At 41.3% G+C, this 13466-nt stretch overlaps 1 protein-coding gene across 1 annotated transcript; it reads right to left on the reverse strand.

Moving 5' to 3' along the window:
• NMS (neuromedin S) lies at nt 1-11829 on the reverse strand (the record flags this gene model as incomplete). Its single annotated transcript, XM_080684942.1, has 10 exons — nt 1-111; nt 1010-1054; nt 2163-2204; nt 2658-2693; nt 4143-4217; nt 5539-5592; nt 5691-5714; nt 9241-9279; nt 9581-9636; nt 11757-11829. 9 exons carry the CDS (start codon nt 11827-11829, stop codon nt 1016-1018), a joined length of 438 nt encoding a protein of 145 aa, XP_080541068.1. The 3' UTR covers nt 1-111; nt 1010-1015.
• Nucleotides 11830-13466: the final 1637 nt, after the last annotated feature.

Raw genomic sequence — 13466 nt, forward strand, 5'->3', positions numbered from 1 at the left:
ATAGAGCAAGAGAATTATCTTTACATATTGTTCATAGGAAGAAATTTGACATTTGCCCAAAATAATTGCTGGGTTGCCTCATATGATCCAGCTTCCCTTTGCCACTGAACTCTGGAAAAAAGAAAAAAGAAAGAAAACATACAACTCAGATGAAATAATTCTCAGAGTTGAGATGAGACCATGGGCATGTTATTATATAGCACATTTTAAAACTTTACCTCAGTTGGACATGTCCTAAATGCCCATAGTCGATACTTATAAGGTCTGTGTTTGCTGTATCTAATTAGTCCACTAGGCCTGTGTGAGTGCTGTGACCTTAGGGAACACTGTCCCCTTTTCACCTGGACAGCTCTGTTAGCCAGCATCTGGGCAGCTTTCTCAGGTACCTGGGCCTACTGGGGCCCTGATCACAGCCAGCAGGTCGGATCAGGTTCCAAGCGGGAAGATGCATTGCCTCTACAGGACAGTGGCCTCATGTCCCTGGGACCACATCATCGTGAGAGGCAGAGGATACCTAGAGCTGCCCTGGTACAGGGATGTCTGCTTCCACAGGCCGAAGACCAGGAATCTCCCCAGATTGAAACTCTGGTCTCCGAGCATCATTGAATGGAAGGAATGGCCTTGTCTGGCTGTACTCTGGAATGTTCCTATATAGGGAACTTATACCCTGCCCCAAGCATCCCAGGGTAGTTTTTTTCCTCATTAGAAGTGCCAGGTGAGAATTCACAGAGAATCAGATGGGCCAAGTGGAGCTTCCAGCCCCTCATACGCAGCCAAAGACAGCTCCCTTGCAAAGAGCCAGCATGAAGTGAAGGCTGCAATGTTTGCTCAGGGCCGGCTGGAATGGGGGCTCTGTGGTGCTGAGAGCAGGAAAGGGGATGGGGCAGAAGGTCCTCAAGAGTTCCACGTGGCCCTCCTTTCTTTGAACTATCACCCTCTGGCTGCCTCTCACTACCCTCTGTCAGACTCATAACATTTCCTTGGAGGTAAAAAGCTGTAATGGGCTGACCTTGGTCTATCCTACAGGGTGTTCAGTGTTTCTTCCATTCCTTGGCTGGAAAAAAAAAAAAGGAGCAACTTAGAAACATTGGAACAAAACTGCCTGGAACCTGTTTCTTGGTTTCAGATTCTTTCTTCATGAGCCCTAAAGCCTTGTTCTCTTAACTAAGGTGTCAGCAACCTCCTGGGGGGCTCCCTGGGTGAGCCTTAGCCCTGTCTCAGTCTGTAGGTCCTCTATGGCAGAGCTTCAAGACCCTACCTGCTTAGACACTGTCTGCACTCCACCACTCTAGCCCAGACACTGTCCCCGCTCCTTCACTCCACCCCTTAGCCTCTGTTTATGTGGCAGGACAGTCACAGGACTTCTCACCCTAAAGACATCATGGAGGCCCACTGTTTCATAAAGTACTTTCCAGAGAACAACTACTAACAGGTCATGCAGATTAAAAAGGTGTACGTGGGGTGGCATGAGGGTTGAGAAGCGTTTCCATAGCCAAAACAGTTTGGGAAACAACATATGATAAAGTCAAGTTAAACAGGTTGTTTTCTGCCAGACACATTAGTGTGCATTGTAAACCTTCAGGAATGTTGGGTGCAGTGTTTTCTAATCTGATTTGATCTTTGCATAGCAGCTTTTAGCACCAGTGGCCCACAGAATGCAGTTTGAGGGGTACAAGTCTGGCTGATTTGCACATTTTTCTGATGCAAACATTGAGTATTTAGGGATTGAAACAAAGCGGGTGATTGGCAGGTCAAATACCAAGAGATAACTCTCTGGCTCCATGATCTTTGTAAGAGGCTCAAGTCCCCTGGGAAGGAGGAGAGGATGGCACTAGACTCCTCTTGCCAGTGTGTTTTGGAGCCAGGTATCCAGACCTTCATGTTCAGAAACACAGACTCAGACTCTGGTTGGCCCTCTTGTCTGTCCATCACTAGAACTCCCACTTCCCACCCCTGTGCTCCCAGAGCCCTGGTGCTCTCAGCCTGTGTCCTGGTGGACCCTTTCCTTTACAAGCATTGACTCTGTAGAGAAAACTTTGGGGGTCACCCCCTAGCTAAAGAGTTAGAAAGTCTCCACAATTGTTCACCAGTTCATCGTGGGGCCCACTCTGCTCATTCAGCAGGAGGGAATCAGCATTAAAAACAGTGAAAACATGTTATACCCTGAAAAGAAAGAATGGTCGTCCCCGGGTAGCAGCGTGATCCTACAACATAAAAACACAAACCATTATGCAACCATGTTGTGCTCAAGGCCTCTCAAAAATGTCTATGACAGCAGTTTTCAAAGTGTGGTCCCCAGTCCCAAAGCATCAATAACACCCGAGAACTTGTTAGAAATGCACATTCACAAGCCCCTACCAAATCTCCAGACTTTGACAAGGTCCCCAGATATCTTTAATGCACTGTCAACACGGAGAAGCACAGGTATATAGGGTCTGTGCCACTTGTAGTACCTCCCCAAGTTGGTACAACTGGCATGTGGGCACTGAGCCAGAGAAAGCCAATTCTAGGACAGATGGCCCCAGGTGACTCATCCATAAGACTGGAGATGAGATATTCACAGCCAGAGGATTGTCAAGGTGGCCCAACTCAAAGTACTTCCCTGTTCTCTCGCAGATCTTTCTTGGGAGGTTGTGTTCTCCACAAGGTTCACATACCTTCTTGGTAAAGTCAAGTGCCACAGCCCCCGAACCCTGTGAAGGAAAAGACACAGGTTAATTTCACAGGAACCACATAGGTGAGGCTAGCTTTTATTCTGCTGGGATTCTGTACCTCCCTGTTCAAGGGCACAGCTATGTGGCCAATTTCAATTTCCTGTTCAGGAAAGCAAACATGCTTTCTTGATTGAGTTACCATTTGTGTCCTGGACAATGTTATATTTGCTTGCTCTTCTCAACAGCCTCAACTTGAAACTGACCTCTGGTTTAAACACATATCCCAGATAAGGCATTTCAGCTTCTTCAGCTTGTCTTTGCTTGTGAATCTGGCATACCACTGGAGGCAAGACCCAGCCTGGAGAGCTGTGGTCAGATCAGAAAAACTGCTCCCTGTGCTTGGAGTGACCAACAGATTTCTCAGGAACTGAGTAGTTTCCTGAGGGTCTTGGGATTTTCAGAGCTAAAACCAGGAAAATCCTGGGCATCCTGGGATGCATTGGTCACCTGACTTGGGCTCACAGTGTTCAAAAGAAGTTTTCTTTTTGCTACCATGCAACAAACCTTGATGAAGATTTTGAGGTTCAGCTATTACTGAAACTGGCAATTTCTAAACTTAATTTTCCCCTCTAAGACAGTGGTCAGCAAACCGCGGCTCGTGAGCCACATGCCATTTTTTGGCCCCTTGAGTGTGGCTCTTCCACAAAATACCACGGCCTGGGCAAGTCTATTTTGAAGAAGTTAAGTTTAAAAAATTTGGCTCTCAAAAGAAATTTCAATTGTTGTACTGTTGATATTTGGCTCTGTTGACTAATAAGTTTGCTGACCACTGCTCTAAGAAAACAAAAACAAAGCTCTGAGGTATGGACAAAGGGCGGGTGGGGCAATGGGAAGCAGAGGGCCACCAAGGCAAATGTTCATGTCAAGAGGAAGAGGAAGGGACAGGAAAAGTGGCAGACAACACAAAAGCTAAAACCAAAAAAAATGTGGATGAAGCCCTGGCCAGCTTGGCTCAGTGGATAGAGAGCAGGCTGGCCGACTGAAGGGCCTCGTTCAATTCCAATCAAGGGCACATACCTCGGTTGCAGGCTCAATCTCTGGCCCTGATGACAGGCTCGTGGGGGAGGCAACCAATCAATGTGTCTCTCTTGCATGAATGTTTCTCTCTGTCTCTCCCCCTCCCTTTCACTCTCTCTAAAAATCAATGGAAAAAATATCCTCCAGTGAGGATTAACAACAACAAAAATGTGGATGAAGAGGTCAGCAGCAGAGAGGACGGAGCCATGAGGGGCCAGTGAACCGTTTCAGTGGAGGAGACTGTGGCTGGGGGAGGTTTTGTGTAAGGTCAATGGGCCAGAGCTCCCTCCCGCATGGAGACATAGATTTAAGGAGAGAATGCAAGCGTGTTCCAAGGCGAAGACACGCATATACCCTGGTTAAATGTACTTTTACCAGCATGAAATACGGCGGAAGAAAAAAAGCACATACATGCTGTAGAAATCTCTTCATCTTTCCATTGGCGAGCTTGGCGGCCAGCCGCATTAAAGGGCGCACCGGAGGAAACTGCAACAGATGGGCGCTGTGAGGCTCCAGGCAGCGGGGCCAGAGACCAGGGTTATTCCCATTCTTTCCACTCACTCCCTTACAAATGGGTTTAATTTTCAGAGTAATATCATTTCCGAGCCTGAGCTTGAAATTTTATGTTTTCAATAAAGACGCGCCTGCTTGGATAGCAGGTTTCAATTCCAACACATCACTTAAAAATATTCCCTTAGGATAAACCAGACTTTTATCTGCATTGGCCCCAAGTTTTCCATGCTTCTAGTATGGAGTGCATTGTTCCAAAGAAGCATCTCCATGCAGATCCTTCTGCCCTCCAGGTGTGCTCTCCTGATCTAAGGGACCAACTGGGAGGGCAGCACCCTGACCCTCTCTCCCCGATGCATTTATTTTCCCAGACTTCTTGTCTGTGACTCTCCACTGGCACTCAGACACACACCTGTGTCTTATCTAGTCTTTCTGAATCCTCCTGAGAAGTGTGACTCAGAGTAAAGTTTAATTTGTGTCACAGACCATGTTTATTTTTCCTCTTCCATTGCACCCCCCTTCCCCCTTGCAGTGCCCATGGCTTTTCTTGAGAAAATCCCCATCATTCCTTGATTCCCATTCCCAAACCTGTACTACTCGTGAATCTTTGCCTCTTAGGGGGAAAAAGTACTTTGCTGGGTTTTTTAAGGGTCTTCTTGAAGACTTGGAAAGCCTTGATTACATAAATAAGTGACTTTCTAATGGTCAAATTTCAGTTGTTGTGACAGGGCACCCGAGTTAAATTTATTCTATGATTCTAATAATTCTCAAATCATACCCTGCAGAAATTCACTTACACAACCTGTACCTGAGGGTAACTCAAGTTTATGCTAATAAAGTTAGAGGTGATGTTTATTATTTGAACAGCACCCACACATTGTGACGGTTACAAAAAAGAACATCCATGGACCACTATTGGGGGTATGGTGCTTTACATGTCACAAAACATTTTTCATAATTTTAAGAACAGAGGGTAATATGGAACAATATAAATAGAGTTCCGTTTGTCAGGTTCTTCTTGTACATCTGTTTAAGTGCATAATGAGAAGTTATTTCTTACTTATTTTTTTCCTTTTCTATAATTTATTCTCTATCTTTCTAGATCTGTCAGCCTCCTCCCACTCCAACCTAGGGAGGGAGACGTGTAGTCCCTACAGGCCTGGGAAAGGCATCTGGGAAGCTGTTACACAGAGAGTGTCTCAGACCTTCTGCTGATCTGCACGTATTAATTAGGAAGGAATAAAGGCATGAAGAGGGGGAGGGACTTTTACAAAGATGGTTACGATACAATACCGACCACAGTTTTAACTGGCTGTGTTGGCTCCCGAGTTCTGGAGTAGTCAAATAGAAACTGAATAAGAAAAAAAAAAAAAGGTTCATTTTAGTATTGTGTCACTTGCTACAAAGTAGAAGTTGCATGCCCTTGCTACTGGGCTGAGGGGTACTCACCCTTTTGTATATGTCTCGATTATCCTGGAAAGAGAATTGTGAGGGTAAGTTACATGGAATTTTACTGTGGCAAGTAACTGACAAAGTTTTCAGCATAAGTTACACAATGAAATATATAGGATTTACCTTAATATTATGAAATAAATTGCCAAGCTAAAAAGAAATTCATTACACAAACTGAATAAGATTATAGTGATGCAGGATCTTATGAAAAACAAAGTTGGCAGCAATACACCATTTTGTTTTGTATTTTATTGATTTTTTTTTACTGAGAGGAAGGGAGATGGATAGAGAGTTAGAAATATTGATGAGAGAGAAACATCGATCAGCTGCCTCCTGAACACTCCCTACTGGGTATGTGCCCACAACCAAGGTACATGCCCTTGACCAGAATCGAACCTGGGACCCTTGAGTTCGCAGGCCGACACTCTATCCACTGAGCCAAACCGGTTAGGGCAATACACCATTATTTTAAAACTTAATCTCATTTTACTTTTTCAAGCTTCAGGGGAAAACATACTCTATGATGTATAGAAGAGATACTAGAATCTATTCCCAGATAACCATCTGATGCAGAATTGGAACAAAATAATGATTGCAATTTTTAATTTGCTGCTGGGTATATCCTAGAATTCAGCTTTTTAAATGGTTGGTTCCAATTGACCAAGCTTTTTTTCCTAAAACATTCAACATGAATCTTCACTGTTCTTGCACAAAGCATAGTTTTTCATTTCTAAGTCCTTGTTAGAGCACCACCTGCCCTTGTTTGCATAAATGACAACCTGGAAAAAGGTGTGTGGGCAGCATATTCCACTCAAGGATGCTGTGAAGACGGCTCTCACAAAATGATAGCACAGGATTCCATGTCTGTATTTTATAAAATTGCTAGGGATGATTACTGTGAATGCACCTTTTAAATATGTTGATCTGGCTGCTATTGATCATTCATATCTCATTCACATTTAAACATTATTGAATCAGCTTAAACTCCATTAACACAGAAATAAAAAGTTTTTAATAACACTTCTAATTTTGTTGCTCTGAATATGATTACATCTCCCTGTAAACTTTGTGGAGAGTTTCTGCAGCAGCCAATATCTATGCATTCTCTCTCTGTCATGTACATACATGCACCTACATACTTATGGGCACAGACACACACTACAGGGGGTGGGCAAAGTAGGTTTGCAGTTGTTCATATGGAAAATAATACAGTTAATCAAAATATAAGAATAGACTCTGTGTTTTGTGTACTTCTAACTAACTGTAAACCTACTTTCCCCACCCCATATAATTCCATCATTAATAGCAGAGGTTCTGTGGTGAGTTCCTCTATTTCCTTATTATAAATTCTAAAATTTACCATTTACTATTTTATAGTTTTTGGTCTCCTTGTCGGCATCTGTTTGCTGTGTTTTGTGTGTGTGTGTGTGTGTGTGTGTGTGTGTTCTGAAAACGTACTGGGTGAACAATTGTGTGGTTTTTTGGTAACAAGTTTATCAACATTTTACTATTACCTTTCAGACAAAAAACCAAAAAGAAATACAAAGATGTTTTTTCAGTTGCTAAACACCACTCTCAACATTTTATATGCACCTTCCTTTCTTTTTTTTTTTACTCTAAAAAGAAAAAAAGTTTAAATGTACTTATCTAAATTATTTATTTCCCTAACTACAATATAAGTTCCATGAGAACAGGTAGTTTTGTCTATGTTGATCTCTACTGTATATCCTTAGCCCCTGGCACATGGCATGCTTTCAATAAGGACCTTTTTCAAATGGATGAATAGTAGGGCTGTGTTCATAAGAATCCGTTGCCCCCTTTCCCATCTAACTTCTTCTGATCCTACATAGTGACCAGAAGCACAAAACACAAAGAGTGCTGCAGGTTGCAGATGGTAATGCGTTTTGAGTGGCCTTGTTATGAAAGTTCCCTAGAGACACAGACCTGGACTTTCCTGGAGACCAGCACTGGAAGGGGACTTAGAGCCGCCCAAGACATGCAGACACTGGGTGGGAGAGGAAGCCAAAGCCCAGGAGAGGAAGTGACACGTTGGAAGTTACACTTCAAGGCAGAAGAGCCGCAGTCTCTCTATTAATAGCTTTCTCTATTAAAATATTGGTAGTTGTGTTCACTGAGCAATGTCTTGCTCTTTTGCAATTGGAAACAATGATCAGGATCAGCTATGGGAAAATGCAGACAATGGAAGGAAATTCATCCAAGTAGACCTTTGCAATTGGGGAATCACACAACCCAATTTAGTACTGAAGGTAGTATATGTGATAGCCACACTTGTACTTCCTGTGCTTATGAAGGGACACCCCCACAGCCTTGGCGTGAGGGATAAGGAAGGCCTTTTGGTGTGAATGAGAAGGCAATGGCAAGGAGATGGAGAACTCTCTTTCCCTGGATTTTTGCTCTGGGTATCAAGGTTGTTATGATTAGTTCTAAAGATGAGAGATGACAATTGTCTTCTAACATATGCATAATGGTAAACTGAAAATGAGAAGAGATGGGCACGATATACTTATGAAGTTTAAGAGAGAACGTGATGTTTAAGTCTCGAAAAATGGAAATTCATTTAATCAAGAATCAAATGGGGGGGGGAATAAGAATCAATATGGGGAAAAGGGGACATCTGTAATACTTTCAACAATAAAGATAAATGAAAAAAAGAAACAATGATAACAGCTAGCACTTAAGTGCTGTCACTTTCTATCTTGTAGACACTGTTGAAAATACTTCACAAATATTAAAACAATTTAAGTGAACATTACTTACATAATATTATGAGGCTATTACAGCTATTATTCCCATATTACAGATGGTGAAACTGAGACACAGAGCAATTAAGACACCTACTAAGGTTAAATAGATGTGGGTTTTGAGCCCAGGTACTTTGGCTTTAGAGTCTGAGATATTAACCACAGCCGGCAAAGGAGGCAAAGGCATTTTGCCTAAAGGAAAGCCTTTGCAAAGACATAAGGGCCTGGTGCCTGTGGGAAATAGTAAGACGTTCATTGTGGCTGGAGGATGGGATACTGTGAGTTAGGAGAGGTAAAGGAGGAAGAGATGTAGCTCAAAGTAAAAACATATAGTCTATGCTAAGAATCATAAACTCTTCCTTGATATCACTCTCTTGTACTTTAGAATAAATCAACATTTACTTTGTACCCACTGAAATATTTCTGTTGTGGCTACTATAATTATTCCTAGGTCATTTACATGAAATCCATTGTTTTGGAGACCTGCCAAATCACAGTATATCAATTTGTAACTTATGTTATGCTATAACATAACATATTCAATTAATTTAATTAGATATGCACATGTGATTATGGTAATTGTAAGAATGCAGATAAACTACAAATGTCTTACAGTAAATTATTTAAGAGATTCAGTTGTTATTTCCTAAAACTATATTCTTACACAAACACACATAAAATTCTCCTGTAGGTAGCAAAATAGTGCAGTTATTACGGATATCAATTATGGCATAAACATGTTATAACTAAAATTTATCATATGTATATTAGGGCGGCTTTTTTACCTTAGGTTGCCTAGAAAGAGTTGCCCAATATGCCAGTCGCTAAAAAATGTGGAAAATGAATCAAAGTTAAGTATAAATTCATTAGTCCATAGCATTCTATTACAACACATATAATTCTGAAATTGTCCCATTTATGAACCTTGTATTATCTTCTCACACAGTGACAATACATTTCAACACAATTCTCAGGATGCCTTAAATGAGGCCATGAAAATGACAATAGTGAGTCCTGCTGCAGTCAAGAATCTGTTCTTAAAATAGTTTTAAGTGAACATTACCCACATGATATTTTCAAGGCCAAGGCTAAATAAAAACCTCACATTACTGAACAACAGTGTACCTCCAGCTGCACAATATCCAAGCCATCTGGAGAATCATCTAAAGGTTGAGTATATCCTATTGTGAGAAATCATAAAAATATCAATTAGGAGAAAAGAAGTCATAGCATTAACTTTGAAATCTTTCCCATGAAAAACATACAGAGATTCTATAAATGCAATGCTGTTAAAAAGGATTGACAAATAAAACACACTCTACCTACCACTAGCAAACATGAGATTTGCACCAAAATTAATTGAAATAACTTGATTTTCTATTTATCAGGAGTTAACAGTACAAGAATTATCAAGTCAGGAAAAAGGGCAAAAATGCCTAGGCAACAACTTAATTTATATTTTGATGGAATTTATGAAGATGAAATACCAGAAAACGGTGTCAAGTATGTGCATCAAAATCACTCTTGGAACATTTAAGAAATATGGATGCCTGGCTCTGTGCTTCATTAGACTCTTCAGGGGTAGGGTTGTGGGAAAGGTTGCTACCAACATGCAGATGGGCCCTGTGCCAGTCAACTTGTATCTAACCTAAACGAAGTCTTCATCCCATTTTCACGTGATACAACACTTGGAGGAATAGCTAATACTGCAAATGGAAGAATCAACTAAATAGGTCAAACCTAACCAGATGAAATTAAGTGGGATAAATACAAAACTCTGAACTTAAATTTTTAAATGTGAGAAAAGAAATATCTGGCCCAAGAGTAGAACATACATTTTTAAATGAAAATTGATATTTTGCTCCCTGAAATCTTTCTATGAGTCAAGAAAAAGCTAAAAACTAAGGCAATCTTGTGCTATATTCAAATAATAGTGTCCAAATCTTGAAAGGTAATAGTCCTACTTGAAATAGTAAGATATGTGGTAGAATAAAAGGAGCCAAACATAGTTTTCTTTGACAAAGAGAAAAATTAGGAAGCGTATGTTAACTACCTCCAAATATATTTAGAATGGTCCTAGAGTTATTAGACTTATTCTGTACATCCCCAAAGGAAAGAGCTAGGGTTAATGGTTAGAAGTTACATGTGATCAGATTTCAGTTTAGTGTAAAGAAGTTCTTGATGGTTGGTGCCATTCAAAAATGCAAATTAATTCAAACCAGTCCTATAAAGAGTTATTAATAGGTTATGTGTTATCAATACAACCACAAAGACCATAGGGACCATATCCTCAGGGAACATGAAGTCAAATAGAAAAATGATGGAGGTGGCTATAAATATAAACAGATATATAAAAAATAATAAATGTACTAAAGTGTAATAGAAACAAGATTCTATTGGGGCCCAAAGGAGGCAGTTACTGGCTATCTCAGGCTGGTAGTGCACTGGGTTTTACTGAAAGTTATCATATAGGAAAACCATAGAGGAAATCCTTGTTCTCCATGAGAGGATAATCAAGTGACTTTTACAGTTCCTTGAAATACTTAGGTTTTGTGATTATACGACACAGTTAAAAACACATACATACTGTTTGAAATATATTTTCTGTTTAAATATATTTTCAAAGATTTCTACTCCCCTAAATAAAAATTCTAAACAGTTCGTGTTTACAGCCCAGCTATTCTGCCACCACATACTTCTCTGCGTCATATGGAGAGTTACCTGAGATGGGTAATGGATTCAGACTACTCTCCATACAAACGCACTGGTTCCCTGCAAACCACTGGTTCTAGGAAGTTAATGAAGCGACTCCAGTCAGCACCTCGGACAACACCTCAACCTGGAAGCTGGGATTTCAGGGATCCTGCCTCCTGGGACCCCATAACAAGGCTATGAAAAGATTCCCTTTTCCTGTACGCACTCCTACTCCACCCCTCTCCAACTGCCCCTAATCTCCAGTCTGTAATCTCAATTCTACAGTCTCTAGTTCTCTTGCTAAGAAGTTGGGATTTCCCCAAGTCCTTTCCCTCGCAGTTTCAGCAGGCACATCCTCAGGACAGCGGCAGGAGCTGTGTGAGACCATTCAAAGAGGGAAAGTTGCCTGCTTTAGTAAAAGGCTGTGATATCTAGCTCTGTCCACCCTCTCTTAAAGGTTAGAGACAAATGAGAAGCCAGAAATTGAAAGGGTGGAAATAGGGGCAGGTGGGGGAATAAAGTTTGCCTCCCACCAGAAGGATCAAGGATCATCTCAGTCTTCCTTAGAGCTCAGGACAGCTAGGGTCTGATGAAGGGGTCCCCTTACCTGAGGAGGGATGCTGTAGCAGGCAGAAGCAATAGATGGCCAAGATGGAAGGGAATTGGGGAAGATACTTCATCTTTAAACTCTAGTTGCTCTTTGATGGCCACAGATATGTCCTGCTAGGACAAGACTTGAGCATTTTCTGAAGTTCCGTAGGTACAGGCAACCCTCTTCTCTGTGTCTGATAAGCCCAGTAATGCCTGGAGCCCATTGGCTAAGCACCAATTAGCTTTGCACAGGAGGACCCCAGCTTTCTCATAAATGTCATGCTGGGCTCTTATTTGTGAAATAATATCCTCCTGGTGTTGGCATTGTAGAGAGTCATCCTTTTAAACCCAGCAATAAAAACAAAAAGTGGAGAATCATAATTGTTTTTCTATAGTGGTTTGAGAAACATTTCTAACTCTAAAGAAAGGCTTTTTCTCTTTTTTAAATCAAAGATCTGGACATAAATCTATAAACTCTTGCATGATCAAGTCTTGTTTCTGAAGAAGCTGTTTCTTTCCCATCATTAACAAAGGATGTTTTGTAGTCTTTGGAGCATCTGAGAACAAAATTTGGAGTACAGCATATAACATTACAAGAAACTAAAAAGTTCAATTATGCAAGGTTCTTTTAAAAAAATCATGGTTGAAAATCAGACTCTTTAAGGTTTCTCCAGATTCTTTTATATAAATAAGTTAAATATGACCTGTTAAATCAGTATTCAAGAAAACATGACAATGTTTAATCATAATAACAATACTCCACCTACTAAGTTTTTGTCTTAGACACTTCACATAAGTTATTTCATGTGATTCTCACAGAAAATCCATAAGGACTATAGTATTATGCTAATCTTATTAATGGGGAAATTAAGCCTTGGAAAGATGAAAGAACTTGCCAAGGTCACCATCCCATCAAGAATGCAAATGAGGAATTTAGACCCAAGGATGCAGTCATGTCTTTAAGAGTGTGGGATAATAGGTAGGTGTTGTTATTGTTTTTTCTAAAAAGAGTCCCCTTAAGATTAGAAATGGGAGATTAAAAATGGTTGCAGAGTATGAGGATGCTGCATGGACATGCTCCCAGGAAAAAGCTGGAATTACAACTGAAATACAGAAAGGCTTCCTGAATAATCAATGGAAAACTCACAGGAGAGAACCCTGATACCCAAGGACTAAAGGTGGAGACCACATAGAGACTGGTAGGAAGGGCGGAGGCAGGAAAGGGCTGGCCAGGCACCCACAGACAGCAACTGAAGTCCCAGAAATATATCTCAGCTGTTGGGGGGGGGTGCCACTGAGAACTTTGGGATCTAATCCCCAAGCAGGGCTTCCCAGCAGAAAGCACCAGACTGAGGAGGTTACCCACATAACATCTAGCTGTGAAAAGCAGTGGGGTGCAGTCTGCCAGGGAGTGGCAGCTGAAAGTTCGGGCACCCTCTTAAAGGGCCAATGCACAAACATTCCCTGTGGAGCCACCCACCTTGTGCTCTGGCAGAGGGAGGGTGAAATGTACTGGAGCTATGAGAGTAGAACCCAGGACTGGGGACTTGGGGGATAGAGCTCAGAAGGCAGACACCCCAAGTTTCCTGGGCTGAGTCATTCCCTCACACAGAGAGGACATCTTTCCCACATAGACATCTGCCTTGCCTGGGGGGAAAACAGTGAACACAACCTATTGAAAATACCTTGCCCTGAGGCCACTTAAGAGATTAAAAGTAACAATTAG

Source organism: Plecotus auritus (genome assembly GCF_963455305.1).
Source record: "Plecotus auritus genome assembly, chromosome: 8".
In the NCBI taxonomy this organism is placed as follows: domain Eukaryota; kingdom Metazoa; phylum Chordata; class Mammalia; order Chiroptera; family Vespertilionidae; genus Plecotus; species Plecotus auritus.